General features: G+C 38.9%; 1 protein-coding gene across 8 annotated transcripts in view; it reads right to left on the bottom strand.

The window, feature by feature from the left end:
• APC (APC, WNT signaling pathway regulator) overlaps positions 1 to 20,058 on the bottom strand; it is a 139,641-nt gene that overhangs the window by 11,600 nt on the left and 107,983 nt on the right. For 4 of the 8 annotated variants that reach the window (XM_013966683.2, XM_018053744.1, XM_018053748.1 and 1 more), the window contains 8 exons: positions 17,683 to 17,781; positions 15,122 to 15,500; positions 13,309 to 13,404; positions 11,960 to 12,013; positions 7,938 to 8,077; positions 7,212 to 7,289; positions 6,563 to 6,679; positions 1,120 to 1,334 (listed from right to left, as the gene is read on the bottom strand). In XM_013966683.2, coding sequence (XP_013822137.2) covers positions 1,120 to 1,334; positions 6,563 to 6,679; positions 7,212 to 7,289; positions 7,938 to 8,077; positions 11,960 to 12,013; positions 13,309 to 13,404; positions 15,122 to 15,500; positions 17,683 to 17,781 — 1,178 coding nt within the window. The remainder of the gene's footprint in view (positions 1 to 1,119; positions 1,335 to 6,562; positions 6,680 to 7,211; positions 7,290 to 7,937; positions 8,078 to 11,959; positions 12,014 to 13,308; positions 13,405 to 15,121; positions 15,501 to 17,682; positions 17,782 to 20,058) is intronic. The other 4 variants (XM_013966684.2, XM_018053746.1, XM_018053747.1 and 1 more) reach the window with 2 other exon arrangements.

The raw sequence follows: 20,058 nt of genomic DNA, 5'->3' as shown, positions 1-20,058 counted from the left end.
GACATCTCAGAAGAGGTAGAGAAAAGAATCAATTAACAGATCTTTACAAAGTCAGAGAACACACTGTAAGCTCAGGTCAGCAAAATGACTTTTAGATAATCTCTCTCTGGTTTGAATTTGTAATACTGATATTCCCCCTTTTAAGAGGTCTTGGGAAAATTGTGTGTGTAGTTTTTCTAAAAAGTTTTAAAAACATTTAAAAGTAACTATAAAAACAAGAGTTGAGAGTCAGCGTAATCAATGTTAGGATCTGAAGAGCTATGGCTTGTTTAATGCATGGTAAAATGAAGTTTAATGAGAGCATAGTCAGCTCTAGTGGGCTTTAAAACTGATAGGCAAAAAGGTACAATAAGCTTTAGCAATGGCAGTTCTCTCAGCAGTCCAGCAGACACCTGAGTGCTTACTGAGTTTAAGAGTTCTTCCATGAGAAGATGAAAGGGCTGTAAGGCTTGTAGTTTGTGCATCAAAAACTTACAGAAAAGATGTTTACATTCTTTACAAAAGCCTTTTACTACAAGTATCCCATAGTCTTTTTTTTTTTAATGAGAGAGGAACAGTACAGGATAAAATAAATAATACACTGTGAAAGATACTATATTTTTGTTGAGATAATGCAAAGCTCGAGTTCTGAAAATGTATGCCTTGTATCTGAGGTGCTCTGTTAGGTTTTAAGTTCTAATAAATTGGATGAATGGCTGTTGGCTGAAAAACATTTTGATCACTGATATTATGGCTCCACTAGAAAGATGTGAATCATTGTACTTTCTGGATCATAACCACAAGTTTTTTTTTAATCACCTCATATTCCCTTAATCCATACTACATACAGGAAAGGATTTTGTTCTCTGTAATATTTATGGCTTTCATTTTTTATTCTACACATGGGTTATATCTCTCAAGTATCACTGGTTTATTTTTAGACATCTTTGTGGTACTATGAACTTGTATTAGCATAAATGTTAATGAATAAATCAGGTATTAATAGTTAATAGTTTCACTGTCATAAATGTAATTTGGCTCAGAACTTGCATGCTTACACAAAACACTGCTCAGTTAAGTCTCTCTGAAGATATGAATCTTACCAATTCATTTAAAAGTAACAGAAAACTCTGTACTTACCTGTGGTCCTCATTTGTAGCTATCAAGCTGGATACGTTCCGTAAGATGCCACCTCCACTTTCAATGATGGCTAAAGTGTTGGTCTGGCTGCGATAAGTGAGAGTGCCAACCAGAAACGCAAGCGCGCCGTCTACAGCACATATGTCGGCTTTATTCTCAGTGCAGTGTGCCGACAGGTTCCATAAGGCACTCAAAACACTCTTGAGGGTTGACTCCTAGCAAGAGACAATATATGTCGTCTAGTTAAGGGCTGTAACCGTAACTCTTAGAACGTCTATACTTTCTTCTATAGGGAAAGCTCTCTCTTTTTTAAAAAATATCCCCTGGCTGCCCATCCTTTACTGGTAAAGCATTAGGAACTCCTCACTTAAAAAAACTTTCATAAAATACCAAACAGAACTTAAGACAGTGATATCCCCATGAAACAAGCAGAACACAACATTAAAACAATGACCATCACATTCATCTAAGCAATGAGCGTGAAATGTCTAGATGGTGCACACTTATCTCACAGAAGCTTATATTAGAAAATGAAGCAACTGATGTGCGTTCAGAAAAGACAATATTTTCAGGGTAATATAAACTAGAAAAGACCCCCTGTACGCTGATTTGAAAAGATATCCAGACCTATCATTAAATGCAAAGAGCAAGCTGCAGACAAGTATGGACAATGTTCTGTTTGTAGAGAATACACATCCATATTTATGTGTGGCTTGTGCAAAAGTAACAATTTATTGAAATGGAAGCATACCAGAAATACTCCGATTTCTTAAAATCCTCAAAGAAACAAAGTCATTATAAAAATGACAACTCCCTGATGTGCAGTATCATAGAAAGCTGTCAAATCACAACTGCCAGAGGAAACACTTTGAGTGTACAATTAAGAATGTTGGTTAAAACTTGTCATGCTCCTGACGACAGTCTTCTTACTAAAAATCGATCAGGGGACAACGAACATTCATTAGAGATCTACTCTGTGCCTATCACAGTTACAGGTACTTTAGGGGATACAAACAGAGCAACTGACACTTGCTCTGAAGGTGCTGTTTACTTTGGGGAGAAAAGACTGTAACACTATACTTAAAACCAAGGGCTCTAATGAAAAGATTACTGCCATGGGAACTTAAGTCAAATAAATGAAATAATTTTTGGAGGAGAGCGCCTCTGCGGATAAAAAGACATGTACATTCAGAGGAGGCAGGGGGAGCAGAATGAGTAAAGGCATGGAAGTGGGAATAAGCAAGGGAGCACTAAATAACAGAGAGAAGACACAGAAGACGTCAAAGTCCACGTTGGGACATTGCGGGAAGTAAGGTCAGACAGGGAAAAGAGGGCCCTGAATGTCGTGGCAAACATTTTGGGCTCAACCCAATCAAGAGCCACTGTATTCTCTTCTTCAGGATATTGAATGAATAAAATAGATACTATTTACCATGAGGCAGAGAAGAAATGCTTTCACCACTGAAGATGTGAAAAGGACAAGAGCTCAATTTTAATTATAATGCGACTGAGGAAATGGGACAAAGTATCTCGCGATCAGAAAAAACGGGAAGAGTTTAGACGAGTGAGCTAAACTTATAACTGACCTAGAGATGAGAGCTGAAGGTAGGAAGACAGAAGTTGCTCTCTTTGGGGCTACATGTAGGGGGCCAAGGGTTTTGTTTCAAAGCTTAATAGTTAGAGGAGACAAGATGAAATGATTGGATGCTGGAAGTATAGGCGGTAAAAACAAAGGGAGGAGATTCAGTAAGGTATGTGATCAAAGGTGTAAAATACAGGTACAGGTAGAAAAGTGATATCCTAGTTAAGCTATAAATCTAGATGTTTTGTTAGGAGCAAATTTAGAAAGAACTGGGGAAGATACGGCCAGTTAGGAAATGAAGGGAGTGACTACTTGACTACTTGTTTAGGGCTTTGGTGGTTACAGGAGATTCTGAAGAAGTTGGAAGAAGCAATGAAAATGAACATTTTTGTTTTTTATTTTCAAAATATTGGGCTTCTTAGAGATAAGTGAAACATTAAAAAAGCCTCCTTCTCTATAAGCAGTAGAGAAAGTATAGCGGACAAGAGTAAGGGACGAACAGTTCTGAGTAATAGCAATGCCCAGAGCGCAGGGTGCAGATGAAGGAAAGACTGTTGTGTAGAAGAGGAAGGGCCAGTGAATGGGGTGAAAAGGGTGCAGTAGATGGGGCATGTGCAAGGCAGTTTTGGTCCTTGTGGTTGTGAGGAGTAAATGAAGTTGAGAATGAAGAGGTGACAAGTTAAAAACAGAAAGAATGCTCATATTGGCTGTTGCACTGAATGTAGAAAAAGATGGAAAAAATAAATTCTAATACCGTTAACCAGAGCAAGACCAAACCAGAACTGGATAGTATAACTTTCTGATAGGCTAGTTTTTCCAAGATTGGGCTTACATTAAAAATTTTTTTTAACTAATTTATTTTAATTGGAGGCTAATTACATGACTGTAGTGGTTTCTGCCATACACTGACATGAATCAGCCATGGGTGTACATGTGTTCCCCATCCTGAACCCCCCTCTCACCTCCCTCCCCATCCCATCCCCCAGGGTCATCCCAGCGCACCAGCCCTGAGCGCCCTGCCTCATGCATCGAACCTGGACTGGCGATCTGTTTCACATATGATAATATACATGTTTCAATGCTATTCTCTCAAATCATCCCACCCTTGCCTTCTCCCACAGAGTCCAAAAGTCTGTTCTTTACATCCGTGTCTCTTTTGCTGTCTCTCATATAGAGTCATTGTTACTGTCTTTCTAAATTCCATATATATGTGTTAATATACTATATTGGTGTTTTTCTTTCTGACTTACTACACTCTGTATAATAGGCTCCAGTTTCACCCACCTCATTAGAACTGATTCAAACGCATTCTTTTTAATAGCTGAGTAATATTCCATTGTGTGTATGTACCACAGCTTTCTTATCCATTCATCTGGCTATTGTAAACAGTGCTGCGATGAACACTGGGGTACACGTGTCTCTTTCAATTCTGGTTTTCTTGGTGTGGGCTTACATTAAAAATTTATAGATGAATTTAGGGAGAAATGATCTTTAATGATCTCTCTCTCATCTATGAGAGAGAAATGATCTACTCTTCCTTTACAAGACAGACTATGTCTTGACATTTATTAAAATCCTCTTTTACACTTTTCAGTAGGCTGTGTCTGTTAATCTAACTTTCTTGGTATGTAGCAATTGGCCTGTATGTAGATCTTTGAGGTCCCTGAGTGATAATACAATGAGCTATTCAGCAGCAATACAAGTCCTAATAATCTATACAAAAACATTAAATCTTTCTGAAAATACATAAAGTTGATTAGAAAGGAGTCTTAAAATGTACATGGCACTAATTTTTTTGTATAATTTTAGTAAGGTATTATGGCAACCAATAAACTGTACTTTGATCCTCCTCCAATTTCCTCATACCCCTTGTAATCCACCCCCAAACCCAGGCAACTACTGCTCTGATTTCTGACATAACTGATTATTGCAGGTATCAATAGTTCATTCTTTTTTTTTTTAATAGCCGAATAGTATTCCACAATTTATTTACCCATTTACCTACTGATAGACATTAGAATGTTTTCCCTAGGTTTTGGCTATCACAAATAATCTTTATGTGGATAATTGTGTGTCTTTGTGTAAATTTAAGGTTTTGTTCCTCATGGGTGGCCAGGTTGTATGGCAGGCAAATGTTAGTTTGAAAACACTGCCAACAGTTCTCTCAAGTGGGACAGACAGACCTCAGAGATATTGCAGGTATGGTTCCAGACCACTCCAATAAAGCAAATATTGCAATAGAGCAAGTCACACCATTTTTTTGGTTTCTCAGTACATTTATGTAGTCTATTAACTGTCCAAAAGCATTATGTATAAAGATGTACATACATTAACTGAAAAGTAACGCTGTTGGGAAAATGGCACTAAAAGACTTGCTTAGTGCAGGGTTGCCACAGACTTTCAACTTACCAAAAACACAGTATCTGCAAACTGCAATAAAGCGAGGTATGCCCATACACCATTTAACTCTTCTGCCAGCTCTTTAACATCTCTGACAACACATGGTCAATTTTAAAGATTATAACCAATATAATATGTACAACGGTATCTCACAGTTGTAATCGGTATTTCCCTGATGACTAATGATGCTGAGTATATTTTCAAGTGCTTACTGGCCATTCATAACCTTTTTTTCTAGAGTGTGAGTACAAATGTTCTGCTGATTCAGTAGTGTTCTAAGGTACCTTTATGCAAATCCTGAGTATATTTGAACAGTATTGTTTTCTCCCAGTTTTGAGACAAAATTGACATGTAACACTATTTAAGGTATACGGCATAATGATTTAACTTACATACATCATGAAATGATTACCACAGTGAGTTCAGTGAACATCTATTATCTCATATATATATATGTATATATACATACACAAAAATTAAAGAAATAGAAAACTTTTTCCTTGTGATGAGCACTCAGGACTTACTCTCTTAAAAATTTCCATATATGATATGGTAGTGTTAACAACATTTATTATATTGTATATTACATTCTAGTATGTATTTATCTTATAACTGGAAGTTTGTACCTGTTGACCACCTTTAAACATTATCTTTATAGCCAGTTACTTAACTAAATATTTTTCTTATTTCTAATAATTTTCCAGTTGATTTCCCTGCAGTTTCCAGGTATAAAACAATGTAATTTAGAAAAAAATACATAAATTAAAAAATAGCCCCAGACTGAAAAGGAAATTCTGAAGAGAAAAATGTAGGTTCTGGGTCAAGGAGGGCTGGCTGGGTGAAAGGAAGCTCAGATTAGATAAAAAGCCAAGCTTAGTTTAGTTCTCTGCAAATTTCAATTAAAAAAAAAACCAGCTTAGTTTCTACAGTAGATATCCCACCCGGATATTACTTCCTTTTGTAAACAAATTACTATTTGATGGATTTCTCATCTTTGGGTCTGATTACCTCTATAAGGTGACTATTAAAATCTGGGGACTGGGAGATTGGGATTTGGGCAGCAAGGAGTCATCTGGGGGTGATTCTGTCCCTTTTCCCTCAGAGGGGACATCTGGTCATAAATGGAGACATTTCTGATTATTATGACTGAGGGGAAGGTATGTCAGCATTTAGTGGGCAAAGGTCAGGAATGCTGCTAAACATCCTACAAGGCACAGATCAGTACCCCCAAACAAAGACTTATCTGTCTGAGACGTCAACAGAGCTGAAACACCCCGATTTACACTAGGTCACCTTGTAGGCTTGTCTGCCTTAATACTTGCAGAGTTTGGAGCATTCTAAGTCTTGGGATTGGTAAACTAAGAGGGTCAGAAATTAGTGAGTCTCAGAGGTGGGAGAGGGCAGCGAAAAAGTATCCAAAGATGAAATGCATATGGTAATACCGAATGTTTTCAAAGGTACCTTTTTCACTTCCAAAGCACATTCCATCAGTGCTTTCACACTTCCAACTTCACGCAAAGTCTTCTTACTATTTACATCTGCTCTCCAAGACAGATTCCTCAAAACACTCGCAATAACCTGCAAATGGATCAATTTTAGAATAGTTTGTTTATAAAATTATTTATACTAGTTGCTTTCTTGTTCTTAAGGTTAAAAGTAAGAGAGTGTGCATGCGTGTTAAGTTGTTTCAGTCGTGTCTGACTCTTTGCAACCCTATAGACTGTAGCCCACCAGGCTCCTCTGTCCATGGGACTGTCCAGGCAAGAATACTGGAATGGATTGCCTTGCCCTCCTCCAGGGGATTTTCCCGACCCAGAGGTCAAACCCGTGTCTCTCATGTCTCCTGCATTGGCAGGTGGGTTCTTTACCACAGGCACCACCTGGGAAGCCCAAAAGTAACAGCAGAAATCTATTAATAAATACATTTCTTCTTAAAGCTAATATAGAGCCAAAAGGAAGTCTAAAATAAAATTCTTTTCCTCTATTCTGGTGTTAATGCAGCCACAATTTAAACATGAGATGCTGAATACTGAGTCATAGCTTACATTAACCTAAGTCAGGGTGTTAAGCCACTAATATCCAAGAAAACCATGCGGAATCTGAGGAGTACCTGCTGCAAGTCCTCACTCTCGGACTGGAGCTGAGCCACGAGTGCTCTCATGCAGCCTTTCATAGAGCAGAGAGTAGCCTAGAAAGTCAAGGATTACACGGGTTAGTAACAAGGCAACCTACAGCCACCCATAAAAGAACTAGAACCATAAATTACATAAATGAAAGACAAACACCCTTCTAATCCTTTGCAATATTCATTCCTTTCTTGGCAAACTGGAAAAATAAAGTGAATAAATAATAAGAAATGATAAGAAAAGGGTTTGAATGTAGTGTTTTATTTGGATGGAACTAATATGTGTCTGACACTTTCACCAATCATCAGGATTTCCAGATTTTTGCTATCACTCCCAAGAACAGTCTTTTTTTAAATTACTTTTTGTCTCACTAGGCAGTAAATGGGACCCTAATTCCCCAATCAGGGATTGAACCTGTGCTCCCTACAGTGGAAGAGTGGAGTCCTAACTGCGGGACCACCAGGGAAGTCTGCCCAGGAACAGAAGTTTAAATGTGATGACATAAGTTCACTTCTGTGTTCCATCTTTTGCCTTTGTTTAGGCATTAGACATCAAATGAGTATGGATATGCAGTGGAACATAAAGTACAGGTTTTTATTAGTCAGTGTTTAATGACGAGAGCGACAAAAAAGAAGTCAGTGAAAAGTAGTCTGTATGAAAAAAAAGCTCATACCAGAGCTATCTTAAGAAATCGATCTTATAAAACATACCTTGTTAGCTACATCTCCGAAAGTCAAATTTGTCAAAGCCATTCCTGCATATCGTCTTAAAGTAATACTGTAGTGGTCATTAGTAAGCCCATACATTTCACAGTCCACTTGCAATAATTCTGCAATGGCCTGTAGTCCCCCTAATTTAAAAAGGGCAAGAGGAAAAAGTCAATAATCTAAAATAACACAAATGGGTACCAAGTTTATAAATTACTAGGGAAAAATCTCAAAGAATGAGTTTAACTCTGTCTTCAGAATTACAAGCTACAAAAAATGTTATAAAGCACTCTTGTGTAATACACTTATCAAGCACGAGCGACAACTATTTCATTTTCTGCCAGTTTCTCCACCCTCCAGGCTCCTGTCTTACTGAATAAGATGAATATTACACTCTATTTACTGTAATACGCTGCATCCTGTCAAGGAAGAAGAAGCCTATATTCTACTATTAGGTCCTCCTGAATGTAAGCAGAAAAGGTAACTTCATTACTAGGACTGTCACACACTATGGCCTAATTACTTTAATATATTTTTATCTCCAAAATAATTTTTAGTATCATTAGGAATACTAAAAATTCTAAGTGAAATAGTGCAGGAAGCAAAGCTTATTTTTGTTTTTTTTTATGAAAAAGAATTACCTGTTCAACTTATTACTAAGCTGAATAGAACCATTTTTATGGTTTTTCTTTTTAAATTCTTATTTTTCTTTGATACACACAAGTGTCAAATACCAGTACTAGGATTTAGTATCTTCTTTCCCCTTGATTCCCACCACTGGGTATACTCAACAATGTCCACAGTGGTCAACAGCAGGAAGGCAAGGAGGAAAATGAAGGGAAAGGAAAGGGAAAGACATAAAGGAAGGGGTAGTAGAAAGACCACACAAAACAGGACCAAAGGTGAAGCAAAATGGCGCGGGAGTGAATAAAAAGAAAAATAAAAATGCATATGGAAGTTACTCAAAATATTACTCGTCGTCAATATAATAATTATGAAACTGGAGATCCTGTTAGCCGAGACAGAAAAAGAGATGGTGAATATAAACAGGTAATTCTTGGATACTGTAAGTCTAAACTGTCAGGTCATTAATCTGAAAGAGGATCTGTACATTCATCATTTTTGTAAATAATCTAGAAGGATCAGTATGCAGAGTAATCAGCCAGTCTGCAAAACAGACCAAGTTCAATTCTGGGTCAAGAATGCCAAGCCAGGGATTTAACTCTTGGAACATTTGTGTGAATCTTTATAACTGGCACCAATGACAGTTAAGTCTGAATGTAGGTAAATAAAAATTAATTTGGTTAAGGAACATTCAAACCATATTTAGGAAGATTTTCCTCCATCCACCCATCATGATGGGAAAGATAAACAGCCCATGAACAAAACAGCCCATGAACAAAACAGCCAATGTCTTTATGGAGCTTACAGATTAGCACAGAGGGCCACTGAACAGCTAATTTAAATGTCATGACTGTGTAGAAGCACGGGGCGTGGTGACAGGCAAACCTAATGTAGACTGGAAGGATCAAGAAAATGGCTGAGGAATTAAGGTTTAGCTTGAGACTTAAAGGGTGAACGACCATCTAAAAAGGGTAGAGGAGACACAGTAAGGAAGCATTTCAAGCAGATAAAAGAGCACGTGTAAGGGCTGCTGGGCCTGAGACATTAAAATACTGCAACAAGGAGGGACTACAAAAATGCCAGGTAATACAAGACTTTGTGTACCTCACCAAGGATTTAATGCAGGAGAAAAGAATAATCAGATGTATGTTCTAAACAGATTCCTATGACTAAGGCTATTGAAATGATTAGGATGGGAAGTAGGGAGTCAAGTAAGACAAACTACGGGAGACTAGCAGTGAAGAAAGAGGCTTTGCTTGTGCTGGGGATAAAAAGATTAGCAGTGGTGTAAGATGTATTTAAGAGCCAGAATTAAAGCAGTTGGCAGATACAGGGGACAGGAACAGAGTCCAAGGTGTCTTCTAAGATTTTGGCTTCAGCAAGTGGGTTGACGGGAAGGCTGCTGTCTGAGAAAAGGAACCCTGGTCAAGAGACAGTTTTGGGGATGGAGGAGACAGACTCAGTTTCTGTCAGTTGAGTCAGAAATGTCTGAAAAATCGTCTCGGTGAAAATGCTGGAGGAGCAGTATGAAAATGTGTGTAAATCTCAGGAGAGGGAACATGGATTACGATGTGAGTTGGCTTCCCTGGTGGCTCAGAGGTTAAAGCGTCTGCCTGGAATGCAGGAGACCCAGGTTCCATCCCTGGGTCGGGAAGATCCCCTGGAGAAGGCAATGGCAACCCACTCCAGTACTCTTGCCTGGAGAATCCCATGGAGGGAGGAGCCTGGTAGGCTACAGTCCATGGGGTCGCAAAGAGTCGGACACGACTGAGCGACTTTACTTACTTTACTTACTTTGAAAAACACTGTCAGGGAAGCCATGTAGCAGAGCTTATAGCCTAGGGAGAGTGAATGGAAGAAAGCCGAGTACAGAGCTTCAGAAAGGCCCACCCCTTAATCCTTCAGCAAAGGAGGAGGGCCTAGAGTCTTGACTAGGAAACAGGCCTGGGAGTCACTGCTGACTTAAAGACAGTAGCCTTGTGTACTGATCACCAAATCTTGAGGATTATAAAGCGGACTGTCAAAGCCATACTGAGCACACTCTGCTTCACGCCTACATAAAATCCTGCCCAGTACAGCAGCATCTGTGACACTGTTCTAAGACAGTAACATGTGCAATAATCTCAAGAACCTCCCAAGAAGGCCCTTGACTACTTTTGTATGGGAAACCAAAAATCTTAGGACTTGACTCTGAAAAAGAACCTGATTAATGCCAATAAAATGATGAAGAATGTGCTAATGAAAAAAGAACATTCAATAAAACTTAGCGTATTAGATAAAAGAGAGAGATCCTTTATGATTTCCAGGAGTTAAAAAAAAAAAAAACTTCCAGTGAACTTTAAGGCAAAGAATCTATACACTTTAAAAATGGATTCACAAAAATATGATGTGCATTCATGACAGATAGGAAAAAAATTGGTTGCCCTAAGAAATACTAGGATGTTTCAAGGTAATGTAAAGGTCACAAGCACATCCTTCCACATTTTATTGGTGTCTGTGTTAGAGAACAGTGGTCCAGATGAACCAAATATTATTGCGTATGGTATCTCATAACCTTATTGATAGTAGACGATCAATGTCTACAGGTGACATTTACCAAAATCCTTAAACTTATCAAAACAAGATAGTAGAAAGATGACAGAATTTTTAAAAAAGTATATTACTTTTCTTTTACTTGGTTTAGATAGTCACCATTAGCATGAAATACCTCATTCTAAAATAAGTAGGGCTCAGCAACAATATTCTATATATTGGTAGTTTCACAAAATTTCCTGATCCTAAGAATCACCTGGGCCACTTACTGGATTTGATTCCTAGGTTCCCTGCTCTGGAGATTCTATTTTCCTAAGCTTGCTTACCATGGGCCAGAGAAGTACACGTTCTGACCACTGGCCCTGGTGAGCATCATCGTCTAGTCTGGGAAACACCAATGCATATTAACTACGCGTTCCTTGAAAATCAGGACCACATCTTAATCCTTTCTGTATCTAGTGCCTAGCGCAGTTTCTAGGATGGAGCTGGAAATTAATAAATGTGTACATCCCTGGTATTATAGTCTAAAACTTGCAAACTATAGTCTAATAGTTGCAAACTTAAATGACCCTAACAGTTGTAGAATTTTCTTGCATCTACAAAAGACAGTCCTAGCTGACTGGGCTTAGGAATTTTTCTTCATCTACTTGGGACTCAGTAGATGAAGTCCCTATCTGACAGTGAGGGATAGTTTCCTCCCGTCCCTCACTGTCAGATCCCTTGTGCTACCTGACTGTGTCTATCCACAGTCTACACACCTTGTTCCTTCTTTGGCTCCAACGCAAAGTCAGAGGCTAGGAGTGAAAAGGTAATCCCCTGTGGCTACATCCCCACAGTCACACCCCCAGAGGCCCCGACCTGCTCCTCACCTGAAAGCCCCTGCCCTAGCTCCTGGGATGAAATGCCCCGGGTAGCCTTCCTACCTGAAGAAGGAAGAGGAACAGATACTGAGTCTAGATTTCACTTGGAAATTCAGACGATTAATGTGGGTCAGTCCTAGTCTACAGTTCATTGGAACACACGGACATTTAGGAAAAACGCTTGTGGGAGCTTAAAACTGGATTAGTTTTCCTGTTTGTTCATTATTCCCCCATTATTACGAGTGTTAGAACAAACAAAAAAACACCCAAACTTGAGATTTCACCAATGCTGGATTGTACTGAGGAGGGGAGAACTCACAAGTGCATACTCAACTTCACAGGAACCTGGGGAATAAGGAAAGAGAATCAGGTGGGCTAGGGCCTGTGGGGAGAAAAGTACAGCTGGGGGCAGGTGGAGACCAAGAATACACAGCCTCCCACAGTGACGATCTGAAGGAGACAGCACTCATTTTCAGCCGTTCAGGTTCTCTGTGTTTTAAGAGACTCACGACTTTGTCACTTTTAAGATAAATGATGAATGAAAATGGTAAGTGTGGCAGGGACACAAAGTGGGGGCTGGAATGAAAGGCAACGTAAACAGCACAAAAAGCAAGGGCACAGCTACACTAAGATGGAGACGCAGTGCATGCTTCTCGCTTGCGGCTCAACTAGAGCGATCCAGGTTCACATGGGATGGCTCAGCATGATGCAACTTATAAAAACCACATGTGCAAAATGAACCTAGAAATCAAAGAGAAACCATCACATGAACAATGGGGGCCACAGAGGCAGGTTTTATAAGGTTCAGAGTATGTGAGAACACATACTAAGAGTAATCCTTCCAAATTAATGGAATGTTTTCTAACAGAAATTAGAGAATAATGCTTTTCCATTATTAATGAGTTTCAGAGATACCAACCACACTGCTTATCATGAAAATTCAGTAAAGTACAGATAACCATGAAGATAAATGAGAGTCTTAATAATAATTCCTTCCTGTGTCTATCAGAAGTGACCGAGTTCAAGGATAATTACAAAGCTCCATATCATCACATCTCAAAACGATTCAAATTACCCTCCCACCGACTGTCACCCAGGGTCTACCTTGACAATATTGGCAAGAGTGGCCCATTTATTTATTTTTGCCCATCTCTGGCTAAGATTTTAAGAACCCAAGTTAGGTTATAAAAGGGTAGCAGTTTCAGTCACTTAGGACATTGTCTTCTCTGGAAACCAGAGTCACTTGCTACAAGGAGGAAGCAGATGGTAATAGAAGTTAGTGGCCTTATATACTAATTCAACAATGACGAAAAGTCTTCAGGATTCTTCTACGGCATTAAGAAACATTTTTATCTTACCAAGTTCATTCATTGCATGTCTATGCTCTTCATCAAACGAAAGTTTCATTAGAACACACACAGCAGGACAGATCTGATGTTCAACAGGAGCTGGCACTGAAAAATAAAATGGACATAAACCATAATGCTTTGTTTTCTCAAAGTAGCGACGTTTATTATATCTAAAAAATACTCCGAGTTTGCTGATATACTTCTCATGCATGGTAGCTTAGTGAATCAACAAGCATTTGCTGAAAAGATGAATCAATACTACACACACAGAAAGGAAAATATAGGTAAAGAGCTTTTTTTTGGTTCCATAAAAATGTCTACCTCTCATCAGCCTTTGACCAAGTCTGTTGGACTAACTCCCATGTAGGTTTATGCTATAATTCAACTAATGACTTAAAAATAATATTGGTTATTTGAAATAATAAAAACATTTTAGTATAAAACTATTTACTTATAATCTTTATTTTCAACTGAAAGGCACATGGCTGTATAGAAATGTATAGAGAAACCTAGTGCAACCCTAGCAGAGAAGCTTATTATATAGATAGCAGATAGTAAATAAAAATTTAAAGGAAAAAGTGTCTAAGAAAATGTTCTTGCACATTTAACATTGTGCATAAAGTTTCAAAACTGTTACTTGAAATAAAAATTTAAAAACCAATCTATTTTTCAGAAGTAATCATATTTATTCTATTTAACTTTTCTGAGGACAGGTATTAAGAGCACACAATACAAGTCATTACATAATTGTGGACAGCCAAAGAAAACGATCCATAAAGATAATGTTTTCCCAGTAAAGCAACTTATTAATTCTCCCTAGCCCTAGGACACACAGAAAGGACATTTCTGTGACATTCTCATTGCTGAAAAATGTTCAATTTGTCATGAATCCACCTTTATGCCTAGCCCTAAGAGAAATCTACTGGGTCTTTATAGACCAAGTTCTCATCATCAGTCTTTGTCCTGCTCCCCCAATCGAGATATTGACTCGGCAGTCCTTTGCTGTGTGTATGTCTATGTGTAGGTTCTTAGCAGGTGAAAGGAGGTCTTACCTTATATTCTTACTGCTTTTGGTTCTTCCTATAGGAATGGAGTAAGTTATCTCCCCAAGGGTCCCAACTCCCATGATCCCTGCTCCTGGGGGAGAGGGTTTCTCCCTGAGAAAAGAGCTGGGTGGCTGATCACCCCAGCAGCTGGGGCCCCAAGGCCTGAAGACAGATGGGGCAGTGAGGAGAACACTGGGCTGAGAGGCAGGAGGTCTGGCCCCTGATCCTAGATCCACCGCCCACCACCTATCTGCGAAGCCACAGGCCAATCTCTTAGCCTCTCTGAACCTCAGTCTCTTCATCTGTCAAATGAAGATGATAATATCTTCCCTTCCTACTTCACAAGGTTGTTGTAAGGATCAAATAACGGATATAACACAGCTCTGCGTCCACTGAGTAAAGTGATGTGCGAATATGAGAGAACGGCTTGGTCACTCACAGCTGAAGGAACTTACGTAAAGTCACCTTCCTGAGCTTAATCTTGAGAGAAGGAGAACATAATCGCTCAAGTTCTTTCTGTATCAACTATGCTATGAGTGTTTAAGTCTACTTGGATTTTCTGTTCTTTTCTGGTTGCACTGTAGGACACACAACATTTTCCTTTGCTAGTTTGTTTCCTAGGGAAATAGAGAAATTAAGCTTTGAACTGTGTGAGCAGTGTAGGTAGCTAATATGAATTTCCCACTCTGATTCATAAAGACACCATCCTAATTAAAAAGCTTTTCATTTCAAAAACTTTTACATTTGCTTTGTCACATGCACCGTATGGAACGTACTTGGATTTCTGTCCTGGTCCAGGCCTTGTTCGTGGGCTTCCTGCCACTCCCAGCAGGCTTCGCAGTACGCTCGTATCTGCTCCAAAAGATGGAGGACTCGGATCTCACGCCTGCCCCTCTTGTCATCGGGCTGTGAGTGGATGATGTTGTGGAGCGCTGCGCTGGCCCTGGCCCGAGCCTCCTTACTGCCCCGGGAATTTCCCAGCAACACAGAGTCCTTGTCATTGCCATGTAAAAGCTGGATGAGGAGAGGAAGACATCCAGACTGTCGCATGGATATACAGCTGTCTTGGGAGCTAGACATAGCTAGCAAAGTTCGCGACATATCATCCTTATCATGAGTACCAAGCATTGACAACAATGAATACACCATTTCCACCTGTGGGCCAAATGAGTTTAGAAACAAAATTATGACTTTAATAGCCAAAAGCCAACACCAATGAAGTGACGAATGGGATATTAATTGCAATTCAAACAAAAACAGAAACAAAAACAAAAACTTCTTTCCAGGATGAAGTTAATGAGTGTTATTTCAAAATCCATATGCTATAATTATCATCACCATCTTGCTTATAAGTAAATATTACTAGTGGTAGTATATAGTCATAAGGAGACAGTAGGTTCCTGCATACCTAAACTGCTATTGTCTGGATCAGTGGGTGATAATCCGTTATTATAACGAAAGACAATCAGCCGATTTCTCTCTTTCCCTCTCACATCTCCCCCACCCACCACACACACACATACCTAACGACACACACAGAGTAAGAAATGTGGTTTATCTAAAATTCTTTACACAATTAAAAATTTTATTTTTTAAAATCTACAACCATAATCAATAAAGAGAAAATATTTTTTAGCAATTGCTATTTACTAAGTACTAGTTTTCAGCAATTGCTAACCCTCACCAGATTATAATATTCTTAAAATTATGATGTCTCCCTTATACATGTAAAAGTATTTTGTCATTAAAAAACGCCCTGATCATATAGGGATACAAAGTCAATACTCTTATTCAAATTTTTTTTTGAAGCAGCTGATAAGCATCATCACTCCCTTATTGTAAACTCTGAGAATTGACTCAGAAGCAGACTAGAAACAGGAAACAGCACCCAGTCATCCTGTCCTGTGATCAACCGCAGTTTTTTAAAGCAAGAGCTACTATATAAAAGTTGAGCTATTATATAAATGCATCATATCTATAAATTAGTGGTTCCAAACCAGGGGCAACTTTAGCCACCTTGAGACTCTTCTGGCAATGTCTTGGAGAAATTTTTGGCCATCACACTTTGGGAGGAAACACTTTGGGCGTTCAGTGGGTGAAGACCAGGGATGCTGCTAAACACCCTACAATGCAATGAGCAATCATCCAGCCAATAATGCTGAGGCTGAAAAACTCTACTCTAAATGTGCATACATACTACTCTTAGATTTGAAAGTTTTATTAGGAAGGCAGTACAGGACTGCCTTCCTAGTGAAAAAAAAAAGGCTTTCAAATTCTGACTCCACTATTTGCAAGTGAGCTGTGTGATACAACCAAGTTGTTGGAGTTCTCTGAGGTCCAGCTGTCTCAGCTGCAAAATGGAATAATTTACCTAATACGGTTTTCTTTGTGAAGATTAAAAAAAGTAACACATGTATAGTATAGTAACTGGCATTCAAAAATGTAGTAAGGTCTTAATATTATCATGCATAAATCACTCCAAAAGCAAATGGTATTCAAGCTGCCAGTTTTCAAGTAACAGTACTCTTAAATATTAAAGGTTTTCTTTATAGTAAAAACTACTCATTGATGTTGGACAGATTGGGGTGGAATTCTAATTTAATTACCATCTTTTTGGCTTCAGTATTCTCATTCAAAAGAGGGGCAAGAATAATACATTCAAAGGGATTTTGAAGAGATCAGAGATAGTAAACGTACAACTTTTAGCAGTTACTGGCACACTAGTGATCCCAAGTAGTAACTATTGTGAGTTATTAAAAGGATTAAGCTTTATATTAATATCACTGCTACTCTAAAATTCGTTTCTTAAATTGACGTTAGTCCCGTAATGCCTTTCCTCAGAGCCATTATATTACTAAAGTAAAGAAAGAGTATGTGGAATATGCTATGAAAACAAGGAAGTATTTAGATGTGACAGAAAATTTACTGTTTAAAAAACAGTTCCTGTGCTCCAAATGTACTGATTCAAAGGAGGCAGACACAGACTGCATGGGTAGGCAAGAGGGCCCTGGAAATCAGAAAATGTTTTGGAAAGAAGGAAAGCCCAAGAAGAGTTCTGAAGGCTGGCGAGGACTCTGACGGTCGTCTTGCAGTGGGGTGGGAAGTGGAGGGGTGCACCACTGCAGACAGGGCGCCAAGGCAGAAAGGGGGAGAGGGCTTGGGGGAGCAAGCCAGCCTGGACTGGACCTTAGGATACTTGCAGAGAACGGGCTGTCATTTCTTTAAGAGACTGTGATGATGGAAACAAAAGAATTCTTTAGCTAAGTTTAAGAGAAGAATGAAGAATGTTTTAATAAAGTACTCAGAGTTCTAGCAACAAGGCTTTATAATCTATTACCTTGGTTCCCAGATGACTCGTCAGCCTTCGAGGAGCAGAGTGTGTGCTACTAGAACTCAAAACACTGGCTGTTTCATGGTCTGTTCGTGTCGTTGAGCCCTAGAAATTAAGCAAATTATAGACAGTATAATTTAGATGATAGATATATGTAGCTAGCTGCATGCTAAGATACTCCAAATGAACTGTCTTTAGGGGAAATAGCTAAATATACCATTAAAGTGTGAACATTTATAACTGCTCAAAATGAGTATTTTTATGTATTAACTTGAGTAGAATTTAGAGAATCACTGAAGAAAAAAAAAAAAAAAAACTGTTGCAAAAGACAAAGTACCAAACACTGAAGAAATTCTAAGAGTAATATTCTTTCCCAAATCAAAAGGCATGAAATCACATTCAGTTAAATATAAATTGGTTGGCAGAAAGCTCCATTGAGTGATGAAATGCTCTGAATTACCACAAAACGAACTGAATTGGGTACAGTCCAAGTTCTCCAGGAGCTGAGAGCAGAGAGAAGACTGCTTGAAACTACTATTGGAGAAAGACATGAAAAAATAAATAACTCATGAGACGTCTAAAGGGACTAATACAGGGAGCAAGTTAGAAGATGATATAGGCAGAACACTCTTTGACATAAATAGTGGCAATATTTTTTTGGATCTGTCTCCTAAGACAAAATAAATAAAAGTAAAAATAAACAAACGGAACCCAACTAAACTTAAAAGCTGCTGCATGGCAATGGAAATCACAGACAAAACAAAAAGACAAACTAGAGAATGGGAGAAACTATTTGCAAATGATGTGAGCGACAAGGAATTAAAATCCAAAGTATTTAAATAGCTTGTAAGACTCAATATCAAAAAAATGAAAAACCCAATCAAAAAATGTGCAGAAGACCTGAATAGACATTTCTCTAAAGAAGACATATAGGCACAAGGAAAGATGCTCAATATCACCATTTATTACAGAAATACAAACTGAAACAAGATACCATTCTCATAGCTGCCAGAATGACTATTATTAAAAAACAGTTTTAAGAGAAAAATACATTTATAAATACAATTGTAGGAAAAAACTGTAAATGTGAAACTCACTTAACTGTATATTTAAAATAGGTATACTTTACTGTATGTTACTCTTTCCTCAATAAAGTTTATTTTTAAGAAGTCATAACTTGAGAGGTCTTTTTTGTTTCCCCAGATAAAAGCATGAAGACCTACCTATTCATACACACACTGGGAAATCTAGGGTTAGATTAAGGAAACTAGAACAGAGTCCCAGACAGGCTACCCTTTCTAGACCCCACTCCTTCTGCAGGTCTGGACGCTTTATGCTGATTAATCTTCTAGGGGTATTTCTCAATTAGAGGCAGCAGGGTAGCACCCTCGGGGCAGGAGAAGGGGCAGAGCAGAAAGACATCTCCTTCCACTGTCACCGGCTACCGTGTGCTTCTGTCACGGTACTTCAGTTCACATGCATGCAAACAACAGACCTTCACTGAGCTCCTGCTCCTTTCTTCAGGTCAGTTCAGTTCAGTTGCTCAATCACGTCTGACTCTTTGCGACCCCGTGGACTGTAGCACGCCAGGCCTCCCTGTCCATCACCAACTCCCAGAGCTGGCTCAAACTCACGTTCAATGAGTCAGTGATGCCATCCACCCATATCATCTTCAGTCTTCCCCTTCTCCTCCTGCCCTCAATCTTTCCCAGCATCAGGGTCTTTTCAAATGAGTCAGTTCTTCGCATCAGGTGGCCAAAGTGTTGGATTTTCAGCTTCAGCATCAGTCCTTCCAATGAATATTCAGGACTGATTTCCTTTAGGATGGACTGGTTGGATCTCCTTGCAGTCCAAAGGACCCTCAAGAGTCTTCTCCAACACCACAGTTCAAAAGCATCAAGTCTTCAGTGCTCAGCTTTCTTTACAGTCCAACTCTCACATCCATACATGATTACTGGAAAAACCATAGCTTTGACTAGATGGACCTTTACTGGCAAAGCAATATCTCTGCTTTTTAATATGCGGTCTAGGTTGGTCATAACTTTTCTTCCAAGGAGCAAGTGTCTTTTAATTTCATGGCTGCAGTCACCATCTGCAATGATTTTGAAGCCCCCCAAAATAAAGTCTCTCACTGTTTCCATTGTTTTCCCATCTATTTGCCATGAAGTGATGGGACTGGAGGCCATGATCTTAGTTTTCTGAATGTTGGGAGTTTTAAGCCAACTTTTTCACTCTCCTCTTTCACTTTTATCAACAGGCTCTTTATTTCTTCTTTTCTTTCTGCCATAAGGGTGGTGTCATCTGCATATCTGAGGTTATTGATATTTCTCCCGGCAATCTTGATTCCAGCTTGTGCTTTATCCAGCCCAGCGTTTCTCATGA

The sequence above is a fragment of the Capra hircus genome, chromosome 10 (genome assembly GCF_001704415.2).
Source record: "Capra hircus breed San Clemente chromosome 10, ASM170441v1, whole genome shotgun sequence".
NCBI lineage: Eukaryota > Metazoa > Chordata > Mammalia > Artiodactyla > Bovidae > Capra > Capra hircus.
This window is presented reverse-complemented; position numbering and strand designations above follow the sequence as displayed.